General features: G+C 37.3%; 1 protein-coding gene across 4 annotated transcripts in view; it reads right to left on the bottom strand.

Moving 5' to 3' along the window:
* SRPK2 (SRSF protein kinase 2) overlaps positions 1 to 24,590 on the bottom strand; it is a 142,508-nt gene that overhangs the window by 20,758 nt on the left and 97,160 nt on the right. For all 4 annotated transcript variants that reach the window (XM_027751808.2, XM_027751805.2, XM_027751807.2 and 1 more), the window contains 9 exons: positions 24,231 to 24,382; positions 17,324 to 17,432; positions 16,710 to 16,797; positions 16,504 to 16,591; positions 11,014 to 11,120; positions 7,352 to 7,517; positions 5,316 to 5,341; positions 3,636 to 3,882; positions 2,174 to 2,662 (listed from right to left, as the gene is read on the bottom strand). In XM_027751808.2, coding sequence (XP_027607609.1) covers positions 2,174 to 2,662; positions 3,636 to 3,882; positions 5,316 to 5,341; positions 7,352 to 7,517; positions 11,014 to 11,120; positions 16,504 to 16,591; positions 16,710 to 16,797; positions 17,324 to 17,432; positions 24,231 to 24,382 — 1,472 coding nt within the window. The remainder of the gene's footprint in view (positions 1 to 2,173; positions 2,663 to 3,635; positions 3,883 to 5,315; positions 5,342 to 7,351; positions 7,518 to 11,013; positions 11,121 to 16,503; positions 16,592 to 16,709; positions 16,798 to 17,323; positions 17,433 to 24,230; positions 24,383 to 24,590) is intronic.

Here is a 24,590-nt window from a genome sequence, read left to right as displayed (position 1 = left end):
GGAACATATGACGTTTATGTCCTGTATCTTCTGAGAGATGAATTCTTGGATCCTGAATTTGACAAACACAGATCATTTACAACTGAAAGTGAAGTCAGAAGGAATACACCTTTTAGTAAGTATTTGCAAAAAAGTATTCAAAGAAGCTTAAACTAAGCACAAAATAAGTGAGCACTTCTGTGTCCTAATTCTGTAAAACATAAGAAATATCACCTTAATTCTCACAGTCTCAGCATGACAGTGTACTTACTTAGTAAACATTCAAACACTGGAAGGAGGAGGAGAGTCATGAGGAAATTACAGATCTATCTTCAGGGCATTTGGCCATGCAGTGAAAACTTTAAAAAGATAAAAACTGCTCACCCACTGAACATAACTTGGTCTGTGCACCGAATGAGACAAGTACCCCAAAAAAAATGAGACCATGTCACTTACTAATGTATAGCAATGCCTAGACATTAATTAAGTCTACTTCAGTACAAGAAAAGGGCACTAAAGTGAAAAAGTAGCACCATTTAAAAATACTGAATAGCCTGCAACTCTTGTATGCTTTTTCTTTCTAAATACTTCATATGCTTTATTACTGTTTATTATTATTGATATCACTAATATTCATAACATTCAGCTTTTCCTCTTTCTGCAGAAGAAGTGAGCTATCACTGAATTTACTGTCTTTACTCTTTCTTTGCATGAAAGGTGTGTGAACTGGTGAGATAACATCAAGGAAGAATAAAGTAGGTTTGTTTCTCCAGCTATGGAGATAAGCTGCTTCCATGAAGACAAAACTGGTTTTACTCCCTGGAGGCATGAGGATTTTACACATCACCCCAGGAAAACAGCAGTAGACTCTTTCTGCCTATATACAGCTAGCAGAACAAATGAAGAAACTACCAGGCATCCAGGAATCTCCTGTATATTGTTCCAGGGACTTCAGAGTGTAAGGAGATGGACTGGAAGCCTCATTTTCCAGGATCTTAGCATCTTCCAGAAATACAGCACTGTTCAGTTGTATTTTGTTTCACATTTCTTACCTTATCTGTCTGACTCTGTAATAAACTGTGTGAACTGCTCTCATAAAGTCTTAAACCAAGAAATACACTTGGCTGCCTTTTTCAACACGGTTCTATTTAAATTTAGTAACTTCATCTGTGACAATGCTAATGGCAGGCTTGGTGATCTTCTCCCTAAGCTCTCTCATTTTCTTCTATCTGCTTACAGATTTAGTCTCTCAATATTTTCTTTATTAAAGTTGAAACCCATACATTTATGATTTAGCCACGGGCGCTATAAATAAGACCTACGTGTAATACCCCGAAGCTATTTAATTTAATGGCAAAAATCCAGCTCTTTAAAATGACACAGAGATTTCACCTTCCATGTCTTCAAATAAACAGGATTTACAGGCAAAAGTTTTGGATTAGAGCAGTTCTGGTGGCCAGAATTTAGATGTCCAAACAGAGGCTGAATACAGAAAAGTCATAATGAGTTGATGGTTGGCAACATGCCCTGATGAGTTTTAAAAGGTTAAGAGAGGAACTGTTTGACACAGAAAGAACCACTAATGAATGAAAACACAGCATATTACAGATTTTTTCAATATGACTGAGAAAAGATCTGACAAGAAGTAACAGAGAGAAGCTGCAGCCAGACAAATTCAAACTTGCTACAACTCTTCTGAAACAAGTCAGAGTACCAAGCAGTGGAACACACTTCAGCCACACTAGATTGTTTAGAATTTCATCTGTCCAAATCAAAAGCAGGTATTTCTTTGAAAAATATGTTTTAAGCCAAACATAAGGGTTACTGGGCTTAACAGACGGTATATTACTGACTCGTTATAAAAGCAAGTCAGGTTACATGATCTTATGATCACCTGCTACCTTTAAACTATGGGAATGATGCTTACTGGCAACTATCAATTTCGTTCTCTCTTTCCTGTATAGACTGACTTGTCAATGCAAATATTTTATCTATAATAATCTATCTATATTTAAAAACAAGTTCTAGAGGAGAGAAAAATCATAAATCACAGTTCTGCAAGAAAAATCATCCAGTTTACTTTAACAATTTTTTCTTAACCTAACCACTGTCTTTGTATTCCACTTATCTGACTGTTTAATGTAATGTAACATACTCATGCTACTAGACAGAAGTCACTTGGAGGAACACTTACTTTTTGGCAAATCCCCCGTGCTTGAAGCTGAAACTGTTCTGCTCCTGTCATGAGATGGGCTGCTCTCCTCTCTTTCTGTTACAGTTGATCCTTCAGAAACAGCAGAACCACAAGCTACAGACTCTAGAGCCCCAGAGAACACTGAAGCTGAAAATTCAGAGAACTGTGATTCTGGTATTTTATGACGTCCATTTGGCAATTCACCATTAAACTGTTCGTAGGAGCTGCTGTAAGAGTAATCACTTTTTGCATTTGGCTCATCAAGATTATACTCCTCTGGATTTGGACATTCTTCCTCTTCCTCATCTTCATCTTCAATCTGTTGTTCCAATAGGAATGGGCCGTTCACAATATGGCCATTTGTTTTGGGGGACTCTATCCACTTAGGGTCTGTAGAGTCAGTGTTGACAAGATCCTGCTCAACGTCGTCATCCTTTTCAGTGTTTTCCTTCTCTGTGTCTTCTTTTTCATCCTGATCTTCTGCTTCACCTGAAAAATTTCAGTGAGCAACACATTAGATCATACATCAATAAACCAGACTGAAATCAGGCATTCACCATTTTTAACTCTTCAGTAACTACTTGACTTCTGACATATCATACAAGGAAACACTGAATATCAGTGAAACACACAAAGACCTTAAAATCTAAATTAAAGGCAAAAGAAAGAACTAATAAAGCTGTTGGAAAAATTGAGAATGGAAAGTCGCTCAGGAGGAAACAATTCAGAAAAGAATAACGTTATGAAGGGAAATGTATGAGACCCTGAAAGCAAGCTTTATAAATCTACAACTCAACCTGTGTCAATCATGGAGTCATCAGAGAAGTAGGAAAATTCTCAGTAAGAGAAGAACAAAACCAGACCAAACTGAACTACAACCTCAGTAGTTAAATCTTCATCAGGACTGAAGAGCTGTCAAAAAAATGAGGGAAGCCAGAATGGAGCTGGACTGTAACAATTATGGTCCAACTCACCATGACTAAACAGTAATTTTAACAAGACATCTCAAAAATTTTAGTTAAGAAGCTGCAATCATTACTACCTCGTAGGTCATTCAAACAAACAAAGCAAGAAGAAAAGGGGAAAGCAACAATGATTCCAACTACTACATTAATGTTATAGAACACAATGCATCCTATTTTTCTTCTCCCTCACCAGGATATGCAGTTATTCCATTCAATGGGGTATGACAACTGACTGTTCTGTCAAATTTTCTACATGTTCTTTTGTGGTATTTGATAGCTACAGACTGCTATTGATGGTCTTCTTTACGTCTATAGAAAATTTGATTTTTCTTTATCTTTTTAGGCTTTGTAGTTACAATTTTACCTACAGGAGAAAATTAAACAATGATCTAAGACAGTTTGAAAATTTTGTTCTTAGCACCAGATGCAACACTGCACAATTACTTTCCAGTCTGAAACAGTAAAACTCAGGGTCAATAAAAGCAGGTAATACTAACCATCATCATTTCCAGGTTCTTCATCGACTACCTCTTCTATATCAGCTGTTTTTAGTTTCACCTCTGGGTGGTACTCATCTTCTTGTTCATTTGATGGTACAGCTGAGGTTACATTTTCTTCTATTTTTTTCCTTTCCGCTTCCCGCTCTAGTTCTTCTATTTCCTGCAGGCGTTTTTCTAGCAGCTCAGCTTGTCTCTTCTGTTTTTTCTTCAGCTTTTTCTTTTTGTTTTTGGATATTTTTCCAACCTTAAATATTAATAAAAAAAAAATCTTATCAATTATTCTCAAGGCATCTCAAACCAAACTCACTTGCAGTATAATTACTGCAGCATGATTTTTTTTTTTAAAATACTAGATGGCAATTAATTTAGTAGTTATACCACTTTTTCCATTTTACTTCAAATCAGGAATGATTAGGGTTATATGAGGCAAAAAGCCACCAAAATTTTACATAATTAATCATGTTTTTACATGGTTGTTTATTAGCTACATGAGCAAAATACATCTAAGATGCCATAGTAAAATTCCTATGATCCTATAACCTCAAATAGGCATAATAATCTTAAATGTCGATGTAGATTAAGATACGATACTGTATGTGGAAGATAATCTGCCATCATATTAGTTATTTGCATATAAATTTAATACATAACTTCTCTCTCTGTACAATGTAGGTAATGACCAGTAAAAGAATGCTGAGAAAAAAGGCACATGAAAGCTAAAGAGACTGAAAACAGTGAAAAATTTTAAACAAATCCTGTGTTGTTCAGCTATTTCCCTGTGAAAGGAAAGCATTTTTATTATTCCCTTCTGGCCCCAAACATATGAGTCACAAACAACAGATGGCCATTCTGAAGTTTCACATTTTATATAACATAAGGATTGAAAAACTCAGGTACAACAACAAGGAAACGAAAAATTAACACATCTGAGCTAGAACTGAAACACTTTCTTACATTTTAACTTAATTGTGACTTCTATTTTTACTATTTGATAAATGAGATCTATCCAGTTTTCATTCACGGTTAAGATATCACAGCAAGAAATGCTCATATAATTATTTCCTCAAAGGTTTATCTGTAGATCCTGTTATCTTCAAAAGAAGCCATGGGATAGTCAAAACAAGACAATTAATTTGACGGTTCTGTTAATTTTCATCCATGTTGTATGTCCATTGAAATTATGTATGTTCTGTATACACAGAAAGCAGGTTTGACCCTAAATATTTCTAAACAGCTGTATTACCATTAGTTATTTGCTACATGCATATGGCAAAAAGATCTTTCAAACCTCATAAAACTCCCTCTCTTTTAAGGCCCTGCTGATTAAGGCCTTGATGCCCTGAAGCTATCTGTAATGCATAATATTTAGAGCATGCACCCATTTTTGTCAGGATTTGAACGAATGGATTATTCCTCAAGAGATGAAAACGGCAATGCTTAACTTCCTTTGACACAGCTATAGAACTGCATGTCTGTGAGAGTTTCCATCAGAGAAATACTGTGCTTAAAACTGGTAAGGCCAAAGACATGAAAAGAAAAATGTTCTTTGAAAGATAAAAGCTTTATTCAAAGGCAGCCTTTAAAAAAGGTAGAGACTACTAACAGTCTAAGAGCTATTAATACCCACAGACACACAGAAAATAAGATAGTTAATTTGAATTATATAACAATACTTACAGGCTTTTGTTGTGGAGCTGTACTCACTAAAAAGAAAAAAAATATAAATAAAATAAAGACATATTTTTACAAAAACAACTCTTTAATGAAAGCAAAAAGCAGTATAAATCATGTAAAAATATTCTTAACTAAGTAAGGCAGTGATTTTTTTGTTAGCTAGATATTTTACTCTTTACAAGCGTTGCCTGAAATCATTTGATGTCTCCACTAGAGCACCTGGAACTGGAAGGAGCTGGCAGCAATTTGTGTTTAATGTGTTGTGGTTGGTGGAGAGTTTACGAAAGTCAGAAAGGAAAGTCTGAATCTGTAAAGAATGGACAGAAAACATCAAATGACTGCAGAGTTGTCACAGATTAAATGTATGTAGTCAGCTGACTGAGCAGGTATAGACACATTTAAACAGTTCAGGGAATATCAGCAAAGATACAACTATGGTGTATTCAACAGAAAAGCCAAATATTCATGTTTCCTTTATTCTGAAACACGGCAGTTTGACTGCTAGGGCTGGAGGCAAGAAGAAGTGCCTAAGGCAAAAAGTACAACGTCACAGAAAAAGCACCTCCAGCAGGGCCTCTTCCTAAGCACCTCTGAGAAGGATCCCATCAGTGACTAGGTCTGATGAGATTACAATACTGACTGTGAAAACTGCAAGCCACATAAACCCTCCCACCAATAACCAAAACCAGGAGAAATAACCTAATATGGGAGACAGAATCAAAGTGGAAGTGAGAAAGAGGAAGTAAACAGGGCAGAAGAACCTCTCATGAACTTCTTCAGGCAACAGGCATACGGCAATTAACAAACGCAAAATAAAACAGAGACGGAGTTATTTTATGGGTTCAGATCCTGAGTAAGTTCAGGGAAAAACCTGCTTGTGTGTCCCTTAAACCTGAGCACTATCACTGCTATAAAAAGAGAAATTATGCAGAACCTCTTCTTGGAAATGCTGTCAAGAAAACACATCTTCAGCTCCTGTGTGGAAAGCCATATATTTAATTACAACTTTATAAGAACAAAGTGTGATAAGAACCCCATCAGTATATTCCTTAAAGTACTATTTATTTTAATGTCAGCAAGAAATATAAAGGCTGCATGAACAAAATCAAGCTACTTCCCACACAAATAACACATAATCTTTAGCTATGTGATTACACATTATGTAAAATTCAATACAATGTACTCACAAGTTATAAGATTTTGCATCTAAAAATGTATAATGCCGTGAAACGCATTCTGACCACTGTATTTGTCCCTGATACAGCAGGCATTTTTATTATAACTCGGAGATTTTAATCTGTGATATATTTTCTGACAATATTACAGAGGTAATAATTTCTCCACTGCCTAAAACTGATGTGCTCAACTGGCAAATTAATAGCAACCATAGTACCGAAGATCACCAAAAAAGCCACATTTCCTCCCTGTTAATCTTCACTGATTGCTGTGAACCTCTTCACCTTGGTTTCTCCTAGCTAAACATAATGTACAGTTCCTATCCAAACTCTTGGCAAGTTCAACATGGAACGTTTTACACCCCTAGGAAGAAGGGCGTATCACGAGTTCAGTTAGGTACAATACATTCCATTTTCGAGGGTGAAAAACTACAAATCTAAAACTTTTTATTGCCTCTTGAGAATCAGTTTTAACTGACAAGAAGGCAGATAATTTCAACAAGGACGCTGATGAACTTGTAATGGAATTAGACATAATTTAGATAAGATTATTAATTATTGTCAATATTAGAGATGCAAGCTTCCAGTGTGACTAAAACCCAGGCATTAAAGCATGTGGGGTGGGATGAGAGTAAGTTTATACCAATAAATCTTTTTCTGTATCTGGGGACCCAGAGAACTTGAATGTGCAAAACCAGGAAGAAAGTATTTCTCTGATGGTTTCCAGAGCAGGAAAAAGAATTGATCAGACATTCATTTTTCTCACGCCATTACTTAAAATGTTGATTTTCATTGAAGAAAATACTGTTAGCAGTAATATACTGATGGAACTTTACCACACTGCATTTAAATACACTGTCTTACCTGCTGAGCCAGAGGGGGGAGGAGCACCAGCTTTCTGCCACTCGGTAGCCTCAGCAGCCATTCTACGCACATAGGCATCATCCACGCACATCAAAATATTTTCTGGCTTTATATCTGTATGAATGATCTTGCACTTGCTGTGGAGGTAATCTAGACCTTGAAGTACCTAATTACAAAAGCATTTTAAAAAAACTTGCTTGAAACTGCAATTAAATTTCTTATTAAGAAACTCAACTCTTATCCGCATTTTAAAATAAAGCTAGTTTTATCCCAATGCTCAAAAGTAGTCAAAAATTGGAAAAAAGATATTTCCAGATCACAGTGTAAAAACATAATTTTCCATTGTACCATAGAATTATAGAACTTTCTGAAACAAAATTGTTCGAGGCACAGTAACACCAGTGCAATAACTGAATTGTTTCATATTCAACTTTCATAAATCAGTTTTCAGAATGTTCATGGCACGCATTTTGTCCAAGCAGAAGAAGGAATAAGTATCTAGATTATCCTTACTGACATGAACAACCTGGAAGTCTTACCAAACAATGCCACTCTCACTAGTCCAAACTGTTAATTCCAGTCTCACAAAAATTGAAGCTTTTTAATCTCCCAGGACTAAGTTGTTCCTCTTTTCTCAGGTATGAAGTGATTGAATTACTTGTAACTTTTACCTTTTCTTACATTCACAGAGCAATTTAGGTTGGAAGACTGTGTGATTCAAACCCTCACCATTTAAGCCATACAGCTTCAAAACTGTATTTAATCTCAAAATCAGACCAGTTTGCTCAGTCTTTATCCAGTTCATTTCCAACTACCTCCCAAAATGCAGACAGCATAACACTGTAGTTCTAATGCCTGACTACCCTCACTACGAAGAATTTCTTCCTACTATGTAATCAGAATTTCTCTTTCTGTAACTCATAAACACTGCTTCTTGTCTTATCTCTGTGTATTGACAAGAAAAGTCTGGCTCCATTTTCTCTATCTGTGCTGAAGAGATGAAAAGCTTCCCCCTTTATCAGCCTTTTCTTCTTAAAACAAACCAAACAAGTACTCCCAACACCTTTCATTCATCATATGCTGCTCGCCCTCTTCGTTGCCCTTCAATAAACTCACTTCATTAGGCCAATGTCTTACACTTTGAACCCAAAACTGTACTGAGTCCTAAAGAACTGAAACAGACTCCTTATTCTGCTGCCTACAATCCTGCTAATTTGGCCTACTACATGGTTAGCTCTGGCCATCAAAGGAGCCCACCACTGACTCACATTCAGCTTGTCTGCCACAACCCCTCACACCAAGCTTGGCATCCAGTCTTCACATTTTCAACTTGTTTATTCTTATTCATAAGCAGTCCAGCAAGGTGCATCTCCAGCTTGTTTCCCTGCTGATATGCAGCTCACCCCATGCTACAAAGTTGTCCTCTACGCACTCCAGAAACTTCCTTGAGTGCATGTACCCCACAGAACAGACATCAGGGTGGTTAAAAGTAGCCCGAAAGAACTAGCTTATTCCAGTTGTCTGAAGATGCTTATCATCCACTTCTGAAATTGGCAGCCTGTAGGGGATACACACCAGGATGTCACCCTTTTTGGACTCCTCTCTGACTCTGGCCCATCCTACAGCAGATTTAAGCATTTAAGCTCACAAAGGAGGGCTAAGGAGAATCTCCATCCTTTCTGGGATGCAGGGGGAAAACATAGTGACATCAGATGAGGAAAAGGCTGAGGTACTTCATGCTTTCTTCCCCTTGTCCTTCAATAGTCGGATCAGTTGTTCTCTGGGGACCCAGCCCCCCCAGCTGGGACACAGGGACAGGGAGCAGAACAAAGCCCCCATAATCCAAGGTGAAATGGTCAGTGACCTGCTACACCCCTTAGACACACACAGGTCTATGAGGCCAGATGGGATTCACCAAAGGGTACCAGGCTCATTGGCTTGGAGGGGTGCACTGTTTCCTGGGTAAAACCCTGGATGGATGGATGGGCCCACAGAGTGGTGGTGGTGATGGACCAGCTGATGGCTGGTCACCAGTGGTGTTTCCCAGGGTTACATGTTGGGATGGTCCTGTTTCATATCTTCATCAATGACCTGGATGAGGGGATTGAGTGCACACTCAGTCAGACCGCAGATGACACCAAGCTGGGGGAGCATGCTGATCTGCTGGAGGGTAGGAAGGCTCTGCAGAAGGATCTGGACAGGTTGGATCAATGGGTCGAGGCCAGTTGAGTGAGGTTCAACAAGGCCAAGTGCTGGGTCCTGCACTTCAGTCACAACCACCTCCTGTAGTGCTACAGGCTGGGGGCAGAGTGGCTGGAAAGCTGCCCAGAGGGAAAGGACCTGGGGATGCTGGTCGACAGACGGCTGAACATGAGCCAGCAGTGTGTCCAAGATGGCCAGTGGCATCCTGGCCTGTATCAGCAATAGTGTGGCCAGCTGGACCAGGGCAGTGATTGTCCCTCTGTACTTGGCACTGGTGAGACCACACCTGAACTCCTGGATCCAGTTCTGGCCCCTCACTACAAGAAAGGCACTGAAGTGCTGAAGCGTGTCCAGAGAAGGGCAGTGGAGTTAATGAAAGGTTTGGAGCACAAGTGTGATGAAGAGCAGCTGAAGGAGGTGAAAACTGTAAAAAAAGGAGGCTAAGGGGGGACTTTATTGCTCTCTGTAACTCCTTGAAAGGAGGTTGTATCTAGGTGAGGGTCAGTCTCTTCTCCCAGGTAACAAGCAATAAGACCAGACAAAATGTCCTTGATTTGAGCAAGAGGAAGTTCAAATTAGATATTAGGAATAATTTCTTCACTGAAAGGGTTGTCAAGCATTGGAACAGGCTGCCCAGCAAAGTGGTGGAATCACCATTCTTGGAGGTACTTAAAAGATGTGTAGATGTGGCATTTGGGGACATGGTTTAGTTGTGGACTTGGCAGTGCTGGGTTAACAGTTGGAATCGATAATCTTCAAGTCTTTTCCAACCTAGATGACTCTATGACATATGCTTTTTCCTTGCTGAAACACTATTTCTCCTTACAATCATCTCTCAGCAACTTGATTTTCATAGCATAGCAAAAGAAAATATTTTGAAAGAACACTTCCTAGTGAAATGTTCTAAAGCATTTCACCTTTTTAAAACTCTGACTCTATGAAAAACACAGACGGACAGCAATTTTTCAAAGAACAGGTTATTTTCATTTATAGTCTGTTTTTCAGAAAGAGACAATTTTTGTTCTTCATCATCATTCTCATCATCATAATGTATTATTTCCCACAGTTCTGATGATATATTTAAAAAGCATGACGTCAACCAAAACCGCAATTTAACAGGAATATCCTTACATCCATGAAGAAAGACTCATTACTTCAACTTTTTATTTTCTAAAGCGGCTCAGGAAACTCCTTTATCAGTGGAAAACTTTGATTAAAAAAACACAACACAACTCCCCGAAAACCCACCAGCATGCGGAAGTGCAGGCTACCCAGAAAGATGCTCTTGCAAACCCCTGAGAATACCCATAAAATTATCTTATCTTAGATATTAATTAGTAAGAGTTCAGTTCAAATATCATAATTCTAACCTTCAAATTATTAACAATGGTGGCAAAACCTAATTAAATTACAGAAGTAAACCTAATTATTAAATAAACCTGATTATTAACAAATCTTACCTGTCGAATTATACTTTTTACACAACGGATAGGAAGGCCTTGATAGTTGGACTTGATTATCCATTTTAGAAGATGATGTCCAAGTACTTCAAAGACCATACAGACATCTGGGATTTAATTAAGGATAATTTCCAAATAAACTTGTTGATGAGATCAACACAGACATTTGCTTGCGTACTGGCTAAACAATCATCACCCGGTTTAGAGGGAAAGCAGTTCCCCCTGAAGTGAGCAGAACATGGTATATGCTTCAGTACCTCATTTCAATTATATATAAACACATACAAAACCAGTGCCCAACTGCAGAACAAATTAAAGTAAAACATTTTAATTACACAAATCTTATCCATTATTTCTACGTGTTAACAACAGCACCAGGATGAACAATTAAATAAGTAACTGTAAAAAGTAACTAATTAATTTTTGTTCTCTTTGAAACACTTAAAAGTACTGATTCGGTCTATTACCTCTAGTTTCTAATAAATTTTAAATTATCTGCATAGGAGGTTTTAATAACGAAAGCGCACAGCAACAGTGTTTTAGAAAATGAACCATACTAAAAATCCCTATTAGGCTCAATTAAGAATCACTTGACAACAAATTCCAGAGTAGTAAGAGAATGGGTCTCTTACAACCTACAATGCCAAAACATTTACTAATGTGACCCAGCATTTACTACTGGCCACTGACAGAGGCCAACAGTAGGTCAATTAGGGAAGATTATTAGGAAAAAAACAAGGTGCAGGAACTTCCTGTAATTTGTGGTTCAAAGGCTTACTAAGTTAAGCGATTCTACACTTACATACCTGGGTAGATTATCTTTCTATTGAGAAGCTCTTCAGACATTAAAGCTAATTTTAATTTTAACCAACCACAACACTCTGACAAGAAGTTATACAGTTTGACTATACAGAATTAATCCTCAAACATGAACTGGGAATGACCTTAATGCCCCTGGAAATCAGAAAGGATGCTAAAATCTTAACTATACAATACTATAACCTTGCAAAGAATAATGTAATACAAATAACAGAAAATTAATTAATTGATGTATACTGCAGGAAAATCTCAATTAATTAAGTTGAACTATCTCAGAGACCATTCATATGGAACTACACTGTTAGTGGAGAAACCTCACCTAACTTCTCTAAGCTTTATTAACTAGAGTCTTGGCAATGATCTTGAGTCATTGTCTTAACTTGTGTCAAAATGAGACTTACCTTGTCAGTTTATCATTTACATTCTTCTCAAGTACCTACTGACACACATAAAGATAACTTGAGTTTTAAAATCCACATTCCCTATACTGAAATTAGAGCAAAGGTAAAAGGTCTAAAGACTGGTCAAAGCACCTTGTGAAGAACTGTAACGAAACTGCTGCTAAACTTCATCTCGCTTCGTGTTCCTGAATTCCTGTATTAGAGGAGACACTGAATAGTCATTTCCCAATCACACCAATCAGGTCTACTTAGAACATTACAAAATTCTGTTCATTCAGAAGAGGAAACAGTCTTGTTTTCTGTACCCCACAATGAACAGAAGTCACTAGCAGAGCACCCAGCCTTCATAAAGGATGAGCAGAGCACATCAGCTCTGCAAGGCTTATTAACTGAGCCCACGCAGGGAAGTCGCAAAGCTACAGCAACACAGATTTCATAAAGGCAAGACACTGCAACATTCAGAAATGAAATTTAGGACATCCACCCACAGTACTTCAGACCACTGCTGCTTCAGACTCTTCAGTGCACATTCCTGCCATTCCTCACACTTACAGAAGTGTTAAGCCTTGCCAGTAACCAGAAGAAAAAGGGCTGCAGAGAAGTGAATGACTGAAACAGGAGGGCACCAAGAAGTAAGATGTAAGAGTAATGGCAGAGGCAGACAAAAAGAACGAGGGTCACAAGAAAGAGAAGTGATGTCTACCCGAAAAAAGACTGCAACATTTTGCTGGGAGGACTCTGACAAAGTCAAGGCACACTCAGTACTGGAGAGACAACTGGAATGGGGAGAAGACAAAGAGCAGGCTCAGTGTTGGGAGCAGGCATGCAAAAATGTAACTGTTGTCTGATTTACTATCCTGGTCTCAAAAACATTAGCTGTAAGCCAGACTGTCCACAGCCAAGAGTCTGGGAAAAGTTATGCATTAACTATTAGGAAACTAGCCTTGCAAGCCTAGGACCCTCCTACAGCACCAACATCCTGACAGGTGAGTAGGTCCAAAAAGTCCTCCAGCAGAAATAAACCCGCCCAGTGGACATGCCTCTTGTGGAATGCTCTTCAAAGCAGTATGGGGGATGTCTGAAAGGGGAAAACGAAGCAAAGCAGCAAAAGTGAGAGCAAACATAACATTAACTAGCTGACAGGCTTAAGTACTGAGAGCTGTTCCTTCTTGACTCAAATCCTGTTAACTATCTATCTGCAAACACACATTACTACAGCATTTAGGTGAGGGTTAAAGGCTAGTTGCGAAGTCTGGCCATTACATTACAAAGGCTAGTTAAGTTAAATGAAATGAGGCTCTAGTACCAACACAAAAGACTTCAGGAGGTATTTCAGCTGCTTCTGGATTAGGAGCATTTAGGTGCCATGGTATTTAATTAATGCTGTATATTCTTTGGAGATACATTTATTACAATCATTATAATGTCTGATGGTGTGGGAATGTTTCCTTCTTTATTGTGTCACTTGTCTCTCCAATTTCTTGTTCCATTATGTGATTATCTGATCTTTACTTAAAAAAAGCTACACTCAAATGAACCTTTATTAAGGCTCTAATAAATATCCAATGCAAACAAACATAATAATCTACCTTACTGAAAACACCAAAGTGCCCAAGTTCTGGAATTCTGTTATTTCATAACAAAATCGTAACTGCCATCTTTTTAAAATATACAGGTAACTAAAAAATTTTCAGTCTAATGGAGCATAACACACATTATTAGAATTCCTCTGTATATAAACACTTATTACAGCTCCTAGGAGAAAGATGACTGTTTGCAGATACACAGTGCAGGCCAATGGCTCTGCACATTCCCAGCTCTGTTCTACACTGGTTCTTGGTAATTTTTTCTGTTTGGAAGATCCATGATATTTCGTGATATTAGCCATCCAAAGGTTTCACCCACCACTCTTCTGTCTTGCTTTAACTTTTAAATGTAATCCATAACCAATAATTAAGTCTCTAAGAAGCATATGTTGTTTTAATTTATAGTCAAGGAACAGATCTTTAGTGACTTGCCCAAAGGAAGCTGGAAACAGCAGACCATGGAAAAAATCTTAAATTACTCTATTTCTCTCAACCTGTTCAACTCAATGACACTAATGTAGCACCGATATGGTATTTTAAAAATGTAAACAGCAACAAAACATTAAAATCGATTACTTGCTCTCTCCCAAGAGAACATGCACCAAAGATTATTTTCCCTAGAAGATAAAAATGAGTTGATCAAATAATCAGTGCAACCAACCACTGCTCAAACAACTCAGGATGCATAAGATACCTGGTATCCTATTTTCATTGGCAGCCTTCAGACAGCTGCAATTCAAATCTGAGTCCAGTATCAGCTCATCCTGTATACTGGTACTTGTCTGGAAAATCTACTTCTCAGTAAGGCAAGGGCATTTGCCTTCCACAATAAAACTTCTATACTGTCAGAGTTCTCAACATGAAAACTGTAATAGAATAAATCAACATGAGGTGTCCAATTTTAATCTGCTAATACAAAGCTACCTGAACCCTTAGCACATGATCTCTTTTGGCTTTGTCAACGTAAGTGCTATATTTCAAAAAGATACAAGTCTGGATATGCTTTCAAAATATTATTACTAACAAAATCTACTCTTCACACTTAGAAATGGTTCTCACCTTTAATACAGTTGTATACATACATGTGAATCTTAGCAAGAATTTAAGAACATTACTGGGAAACTGCTCTGATAAATGGGTAAGAGTTATTTCTACGTATAGTTATGAATGCATTTTCTGATTCCCTATTTCATAACAGAGTTTTACAATAAAAACAGTGAACAGAAATTTTTGATTTCTAAAAATAACTTTAATTATTCTTCAATTGTACAGCTGTCAGCTGAAGACGTGAAGTACTTTAGCCACATTATATTTTTGTGAAGTTAGACAAAATACAGGTATTTATAAATTACTTCTTCATAAGTATCTAAACTCATAAATTAAACCTATTTTCTGGTAGCACAACAGCAGTATCAAGAAATCCGACCCAGAGTTCTTTGTTGTGTTAAGCAATTTCTTTGATCACCATTTATATTCAGTTTGAAATGACTACTAGCAACTGTATGGTTTATTTTAATTCTTTATAATTTGATAATAAAACTCAGGGGAAAAAAGCAGACTATACTAACTTCACTTACATTTAAGTGCCTTTCTACCATGGCAGCTGACCACTGACGCAACCACAGAACACATCAAACTGGGGAAGAGGAGTTAACACCAGTCTCTAACTGAGAATACCTGACCCCACACTCCCATTCTCACTCACCACATACCCAAAGGCCCCATAACTAATGTCAAGAGACAGATGAATGAGATGAAAACTGCTGCACACTTTTCTCTGGAAAGATGCTTGCTAGCGAGCATTCACATTTACTGAGAAGTCACCTACATTCCTCTCCTAGAAGATGAGAGTTGGTGAAAGCCACCTCAATCTCATCTGCTGAAGATTGAAGGCACATCACCAAAATGCAGGACGAAGCTCTCTAGAGGAAGAACTGTCTCTGTCTGGTGGTATGACACCATGAACAATGAGGTCTGCTATTAGGGCTCCAAAACACAACAAGCATACACATAAATACCAGCTATAACAATTTAAGGAAAGCACAGTAATATAATAAGCCGCTAAAATACGTAATTAGCAAGGATAACTCAGTTTAGCTCAATTCTAAAATCAAATATATTCACAGACCCACAATTTTCCCCAAGAACAATATTCAGTCATATTTTACTTTGTCTCCCTCCTTTCCTCTCCCCCTCCTTTTTTTTTAAAGGAAGCATTTGAAGGTAAAGCTTTACAACTTTTCCAAAACAAGGTTAACACCTGGCCAAAAGATGATCACATGAACAAGACAAGAACCTCCACATCCTCCCACTTCCCACAAGAAAACAGAAACCAGCTTCTTCACACTTTCTCTTTACCAGTCTAGAACAAAACAATATTTCTTGTAAGCTTCAGTTATCACAAATGTTTTCATTAAAACTCTAGTTTTAAAGCGAACTATCTGTAGTTCTACCACACCATGACAGGATTCGTGTGATTTTTTTTTTTTTTTTTAATTTTGCATTGTGTTTAGAAAAACTAGGCTACTTTCACTCCAGGGAGTGCATTACACACCGGACTACTCTTTGCATCTACTTATATTTTGGCGTTTCTAGTTTACATATTTAAAGTAAGACTAACTAGAAAAAAAATCCAGAGCTAATAGACCATTTTAAATGAAGATGCCATGTTTTCAAAAGGATACGAATTCCATTCATTCCAGAAATTTTGAAGTCATCGATTAGCTGTACAACCATGTCCTTGTTGGGGTCATTAGGGTCACTTTCACGAACCTAAACCAATAACGCAAACACTGACATTTTAGGAAAAAAATCACTTTAAAATACTAATTAGTTAGATTATTAGTAGTAGTATTGGTACTGAGCACTGTATTGCAAGAGTGGTACTTACACATTTGAGCAACTTTATTTCATCCAAGGCTGTCTCTGTATAATGCTGGGCACTTTTTACAACTTTCATTGCAACAAACCTTTTTCCCCTTGAAAAGAACAGAAACATTTTTAACACACACATGAGCTAATACAGACATGCTTTGAAGGCTGGGAAATTTTAAATAGAAAACTTCATAGTCTTATGTATCCTAACAGAAAATACCAAAATTACACTTAACAAGAACTTTTAACAGTACTATTTTATTGAATATTTTGTTGTCTTGGTGCTAATGTCTTTAAAAGAGGAATCTGCTTACACATTTTATCATTTAATCAAGGTATATTTTTTTATTAAAGATACAACAGATATAAAAACATTAGCTTATTCTCGCATCTTCAAAACACGAGAATTCAATGACAAAGCTAATTTGTAAAAACAAATAGAATTACATTTATTCTGAGAGCTTTTATAAACTATACCCTTAATCAAAATACTACTGTAGTCATCTCTCTGCATAAAATGATAGCAAACATTTACATAACTTTATCATGCATGTAAAACAAAAGTTACTGCAGACAAAATAAAGTAACATATTAAAAAAGAAAGTGTATGGAAATAAATAGTTTTCTTACTGCATATCCCAGCATAGCCAGACTGTAGAGAAGTGTCCCCATCCTAACTTTCTAATAACATGATACCGGCCATTGAAAAGATCACCAATTTTCACTGGATGATAGCCTCCTTTCATGAAAAAATGAGTAGAAAAAGAATATTCAGAAAACAACAATAATTCCCAGGTTTTCAAGTCATTCTTGTACCATAAATTTTCCTTCTCAAATTGTCCTGAACTATAAATAGAAAATCTAAAGAAAACTTTAATGTCAAAAACTCTGCCTTGCTTGGCCTGGAGGGAAAAAACTCATGTCCTGTAACTACTGTAGAGTTTATTCAGCCTTCTCTCTTATGGCTTTTATTTATGGTAATATTACCATCTGTTCTGTATTTCCTCAGGCTTATCTTCCACTTCACAGACAGTACAGAAGAGATCTACATTATTTCTTTATCGTATTTGAAGCTTCTCCAATCAACATACTTTGGATGATTGCAGAATCTCAACAGAGATTGTTTTAATTCCCATTTGCTTTCTAGTAATAAAAGCAGCAATAAAATACTTCCTGAGAAAATGTTAAGAACAATGCAGACCTTATTGCTGCTCTTCTGCTTGGCTCGTGACCCACAGCAGCAACACATTTTTCTCATGTCTGAGGGTTTTACAGTGAGGAAGAGAGAGCAGGCAGCTATGGGCTTTGTCTGAAATGCTCTTTAATTACTAAAGTCTGCAGTCCTAAATTCCACCACTACACAGGTCCTCCAAAGTCCCATGAGACAGAAAGGCTGATAGGACAGAGCAGGCTGGAGCTCAGGTTTTTAGACAGTGTAAGGAGGTGTAATGAAGCCTTTTATTTCCTTTGTGTCTTAAGAGGCATTCCTCCTCCCAAACACAGGGAAGCCAGTGATCACACAGGATTTTTATTCAGACCTTAACACACCAACAATAACATCCACAATTCTGCCTAAATTGCAAACAAATAATAAAGTTGCGCCATGAACCCTCCAGGACATCACCAGCAGCAGACTCAGAGCAGCTGTCAAGGAATCACTTCTTTGTCTCTTTCTGGTCCTTCACAATGTCATGCCCAGCTGTCCTTTGGCAGGATCCTCCACTATTGACTATTCCATTTGGAATCAGGAAAACCTCAGAATGCAATCTAAGTTGCTATATTTGTTTTGAAAGACCCTGAAAATCTTGTTAGAACTGGTACCCAGTTAAGACAACAATGTGAATTTATAACTTAATTCCTTGGATTTGAAACAGGGATGTCTCTCTTATCTCCTTTTATCTGTGGAAGTGTGATGTCAAATCTGGAAATATTTATATTTTTTTTCCTGCTAATAACATCTTCTGCCTTAACAGAAGCTCAAGGATTTATTTATGAACTTCTCTCAAATGCTTCCATAGCAGATTAATAAATTTAACACAACTGTACAACAGAATTCTAAAGATTACATATTCAACAGAAAGATAAAGCTTAAATAAAGTATTGTGTTAGATGCTGGTATGTCTAACAAACTCTAAACCACACATAGCTTTGATCTATGTATGTTAAGGTGTAACTTCAAGCTTAGCAAACAGCAGACACTTGGAGGCTTGCTCACAGCTTCAACCAAAGCTGACCCACCCAACACGGCTGCAGCTGCCCAGGCTCCCACACATGATCCCACTGCCAGAGACTCCAACAGCTCCAACCCTGCTTCATCAGGGAAGCAGCAATCACAAGTGTTTGACTTGGCAGGGCAGGTCTGAGCCAAGCAACAATTTCAGAAGGGCAGCACAAGTCCCCACTCCCTCCCTGCCCACCAGGCACCAGAATGAGTCTGATGTGCACAGGTAGCATGGACAGAGCACTCTCAGCTCCTTTAGCCTGGCACTAAGGTGAGGAAGTTACATCTTTTCCATGAGAATTCTGCACAAATCTATGAAGACCCTGATATGAGAACAATCTTTATAATCTTAACCCATGAGAACTGCACGCTTACTATGACACACATTTCATTTCACAAATCGTTAGGTGTACAGACACCAACATGTGCAGATAAAAAAGTGCAAAGGAAAAAGAAGGCCCTGGTCCAGGAACAGTAAAAGGCATTACAGGGAGACTGAGACACGGGGATCCAGACTAGGATTAAGTTTCAGGACTGCCCTCAGGGGAAGAACTCCCCATTCCTCCATCACTGGGAAGCAAGTGTTCATGAAAGCTGCCAGGGCAACTCACCTAGCAACCTAAAAAGATACCTCCTACTGTGCCAACCTCAGTAAGGATGCACACATTGCCAAGCGGGAACTCCTTGTTTCCAAAGAAAAAACCAGATCACTTTTGGAACACCTCACCTGTTCTACTCTCCAGGAAAGGAGGGGGACATGGACTTACTGAGAGTAAGTGTTGACTATTATGCTGTCCATTTGCAAAAAGAAACAGTATGAGCCACATATGAAGCCCAAGTCTACTGCAGTTTCATTATTACAGAAATTCTGCTGAGTAAACACACATATGTGAATCCAGACTGATAGAAAAATTAGAATTTTAATTTGTCTTTTTAACCATCCTTCTAGCAATAGCTGATGAAGATATTTAACAATCTGGATAAATATAATCATTATTTAAGGCAGCTATTGACTGTTTTAAAACAAAAAAAAGAAAATTCTGCTATTTGGTAAATTTTTTCCAAAAAACTCTATCCAGAATTATGAAATCATAGAGTGGAAGGTTAAGACAACATAGAGAAATTCTACCTTTTCATTACTGAAAAGGTTTGCATTTGTGAAATGAATCAAGTCTGATGACCTGATACCAAAATTTATGTAAGAGACTTCCACATAATTCACCATCACAGGATCATTTCTTCTGAACTGAGTTTTTGCTGCATTTATCATTGCACGAAAACAGTGTGAAGTATGAAACATTATTCTCTATATAATAACTTTTTCTTTGCAAACAGATAGAATTAAAAAAAATTAAATTTTAACACCTAATTTTAATACCTCTCTATGGTTTGCAAACAGATTTCAAAATTCAATAATACAATTATTTCTGGAACACTTGACAATTTTCCTAAATATCCAGTTCTATTAAGTCATTCTCTAACAGTCAAATGACTTCAGATGTAAAGCACTCACAATTCATTCAGTCTTTTTCACTGCCAGAAGGATGTGGGCCTTCAAGTATACAAAACAATGTCCAGAAATAATTTTTTTGCGCTGAGCGAAACAGTTGCTTTTTTAACATGTTAACAGCATAACACTCAACAATGAAGACTTTAAATACAGGTAAAAACATGATTCTAAGAATAGTTTAGGCGAACAACTGCCTTGTAAGGCAGCTTTTGGCATACTTGTGCTTCAAAGTAATCAAAACTTCTGATAATTTCTTCCCATCACAGACAGAAAAGAAAACACCACACAGAGGAAATCAAAGACACCAAAGTCAAATTAATAAACTGAGGCTTGATATGTTATTTTAGTCAACTCTATGTGTTGCAAGTGTAACACTACTATATATTTAAAACCGACATTATTTTGGTCCCCACACCACTGTCACAACTAATTATAGCAATACACCAGCATATGTGACAGATGTCAACAGTGGCAGCATATTCTCTGAGTATATATATTTCAGAAGATACTTTCCACTGCCCTAAGCCACAACAGGAGCAGTTTTGGAAATAATCAGTTACCACTCCTGTACACATTACTCCCTGATCACTCATATCAGTGACATGTGCACTTACAGGGTTGTGGACAATCAGGTACCAACACAGTTAAATGCATTTTAAAAACTGCTGTCATCCTGAATGTAATGAATGTAATTATTTCAGTTCTTCGGGATACAGAAATTATTTCTAAAAACAGTAACACGAAAATACCTATGAAAAATTAACCGTTTGGGAAAAATTACGTACTTTTGGGAAAAAAACACAGGCATTGGAAAATATACAATGTATAAGTGGTACTGCTGATAATGTAACAAAAAAAAACAAACCTGTTGTACTATTCACTGCAGCACACCCAGGAAAAAAAAAAGTCTCTCACAGCTAGCTAGCTACATGCACGCAAGAAAGAGGGTCAGAAAAATGAGATCATTATTCCTGAATGCCTCCTGAATGTATTGGTAATTGTAGCTGGCTCGTTCTATGTTTGTATAGGGAATTATTCCCTTTGTGAGCGGGATGAATGGGAGACATCTCCAGGGGGCAAGGAAGATGATCAGAGAAGCAAAAAATTCCAATTACATCCATGACACAACAGGCTCTTGAAAAAATTCACCAAGTGTTTCAAGGCTTTACATAGAAGAAGAAAAACTAACTTCACTGTCTAAGTACCCCTTGAAAAATTATGAAGTTGGACTTTTGATATTTCCATTCCTTACACAAATAAATATTTGAGAAGTATTTAATATAAATTCAGTGATACAAACAGAAGTCATGTCACAGATTTAAACAGGCTCTGGGGGAAGCCCCCAGGGAACAGAGGTTAGTCTGTTTTACACAGATGGCTGTAAGCTGTCTTTCACATCAGGTGCTGATTCAAATAGATCCAACCTCCTGATTAAAAAAACTACAGTGAATATTTACTAACCATCATGTTACATGGTCAAGATGCAAGCCCAGCACACAGTAACATACCCTTAAAAATAAAATTAGTAACAAAAATACTCAACAGGAAGTTAACAGGCCATATGTTAAATTCATTAAAAGATTAAATATATACTCCTCATCAAAATTGCCCTCCTATGAAATTTCAGACTGGGATTGAGAAGAGATGAAGTATGCTCTGAGCTTCACTCAAAAACCCTGGAAGGCTGCCATCTTGAAGATAAAATTAGAAATAAAAGAGACACTCCAGAAATAAATAATAATTTCCAAATCTTTACCTACCACCCTGTAAATACAGATTAGGCTACCCAAAACAGAAAAAAGATATTCAAACTAATAAAACATCTCTCAAAAATAATGGAAATAATGTATCTAAAAGCCATCCCTGGAATTCTTTACCAAATAACTTATTCATTCCCTATACTGAATATAAAATATACAAACAGAAAGTCTCTATAGCCCCAGATCATCCCAATCCCATTCAATTCAGATCCTTATAGTGAGCCTCCTGTCAGCTGAACCCCAGCAGACTAAAAGAAGGAAATGTACTGCTCAGTCTTACAGGAAATTAGGGTCAGAAAACAGGTAAATCATCCAACAAAAACAGAACAACAAAAGTGCTGCTCTCATAGAAACAAATAACAATCATGACATCCCAAATCAACCAAAGCGTGAACCGCCTTTAATATACTTTAAAAAATTCAAAGCTTCAGGATCAGAAAAATTTAGAAGAACTTTTATGCATATAATTTTTCAGGAAGCCTGCAAGTATTCTTAGTGTAACGAAGTTTGTTTTAAAAGCATACAGATCTCACTCCTGACCTGCTCTAGTTAAACAGGTAACTCATAAGCAGGCTGTCAACTTAGGAATATTTTTTTTTTGTTTTGTGATCTAGCTTTTGCAGATGGTGGCATTTTGCAAGAGATACTGGAACAGAGACAACAATGGATTGTTTGAAATTAAACGCAGCCCCTATTTCAGGAAAGAATTAAGTTGGGGCCTTGAAATGCTTAATCTCAAGGAAATACAGACTTTACAAGTAAACAGATGTTTAAACAAATCCTTACTCACTGATGGAAGATGTTAGAGATACCAAGAGAGTTATCTTAAGAAGCAAATGTGTTTTAACAAAAATAATACAAGAAAACAAAAAACAAAACACCTGAGCATGCTTTAGTGACACGTTTTTCTTTTCCCTGCTGCAGACTTCAACAGTTAGTTGGAGTTTGCTGGTTTTGGCTTTCATTACTGGCATTTGTAAGCCACTTACACATTTGAAATGTCATATATTAATAAAACTTTTACACCAAAATGAAATAGTCACTTTCCACTGTTAAATCTGAAAATACAAAACACTAATTCCAGGCTGGTAGAAAGGTTTCTTAAAATAGCACATCTCCAGGCTTACACAGAAACTCCTGATTAAGTAAGACTTTATGATATTTGACATAGGAACTGTTTCTTGGTATGAGGAATACAGAATACCAGATATAGTCAGTGTGCATAGAGTGCTTTTCGGCTGTTCAAAAGCAATAATCTGAAGTGATAAAACTTGAATTTAGTTTCCTAAAGTATATTCATATTCTTGAAATCTACAACAATAGAAAACCCAGAGCTGACAGACCTGTTATTTATGGTTTTTTGTTTAAGTACAGTATACATTTTACCCTAATGGGAACAGACGTACAACTTTAGCAGTGACATTAAAATAAACGTAAGTATCGACACTATTGTACTGCAGTCACACTTTTATGCATTTAACAATATTTAAAAAATTAATATAGCAAATACAGAAATTAAGGAAATTGAGATAAAATGAAGATGTAGAGAGCCTCAGACAATGCTGAGGGCTGTGAAAGACAGCAGGTGGAAGAGTATCATGTAATATCTCAGGATAGTGCAGGTAAGAAAAGAAGAGGAAAAAAGATACAGTTTACAAAATAAATGTAAGTAATGTTGTTAAAGGCATCAAGGCATTTTAAAACTTTTTGGAGTGAGAGGGGTTGTTTGTCTTGGTTGGGGTGTTTTTGTTTCTCTTACAACTCACATAAGAAAATTTTCTTCTCTATTCTTTTAACTAGAACATCAGGAGGAGAACAGGGATGGGGTATTTGTATATTTATTACGAAATGAATAAAGCTATGGCTAAGTAAAAAACTACAGTTGAAGACAATTATGCATCTGGACCTGAAATGAGTAGTTGTTCCTAATTCTAGTATAAATAAATTCCATAATTAAAGACCAGCTCTTTAAAAATCTCCCAAGAACCGTAACTAAGACTCGCACTGCAATGTTCACCCTCACCGACAGGGGTGAACTGCACACACCTTTACAGTAATCTGCGGGATCCTCTTGCTCCTCATCGTCGGACCCCAAAATCTCCTCCTCTGGCTCTGGTGGGGTGGGCTCCGGCAGGGGCGGAGGTGGGGGCGGGGGTGGAGGTGGAGGTGCAGAGGGAGCTTTCTGTTGAGGCTCTGGCCTGAAAATAGAAGAGAGACCACACTTGGTAAAGAGCTTCCTCACAGGGGTCACTCCGTCCTCCAGAGGGGATGAAAAAATGCTTTGGGAAATACCAGTGAAGCATCTCATGTCCTCACTGCCATTTTTCATATCCCCCATAGGACCATAGGGAGGCGTGGACAGAGAGGCACCTGACCAAACCAAAAGCAGGTCTCAAGTGAATTTGG

This window comes from Pipra filicauda, unplaced genomic scaffold (assembly GCF_003945595.2).
Source record: "Pipra filicauda isolate LSUMZ 115617 unplaced genomic scaffold, ASM394559v2 scaffold167_size3244652_pilon, whole genome shotgun sequence".
Taxonomy (NCBI): Eukaryota; Metazoa; Chordata; class Aves; order Passeriformes; family Pipridae; genus Pipra; species Pipra filicauda.
Note: the sequence above shows the minus strand (reverse complement) of the source record. Positions and strands in the feature narration are given on the sequence as shown.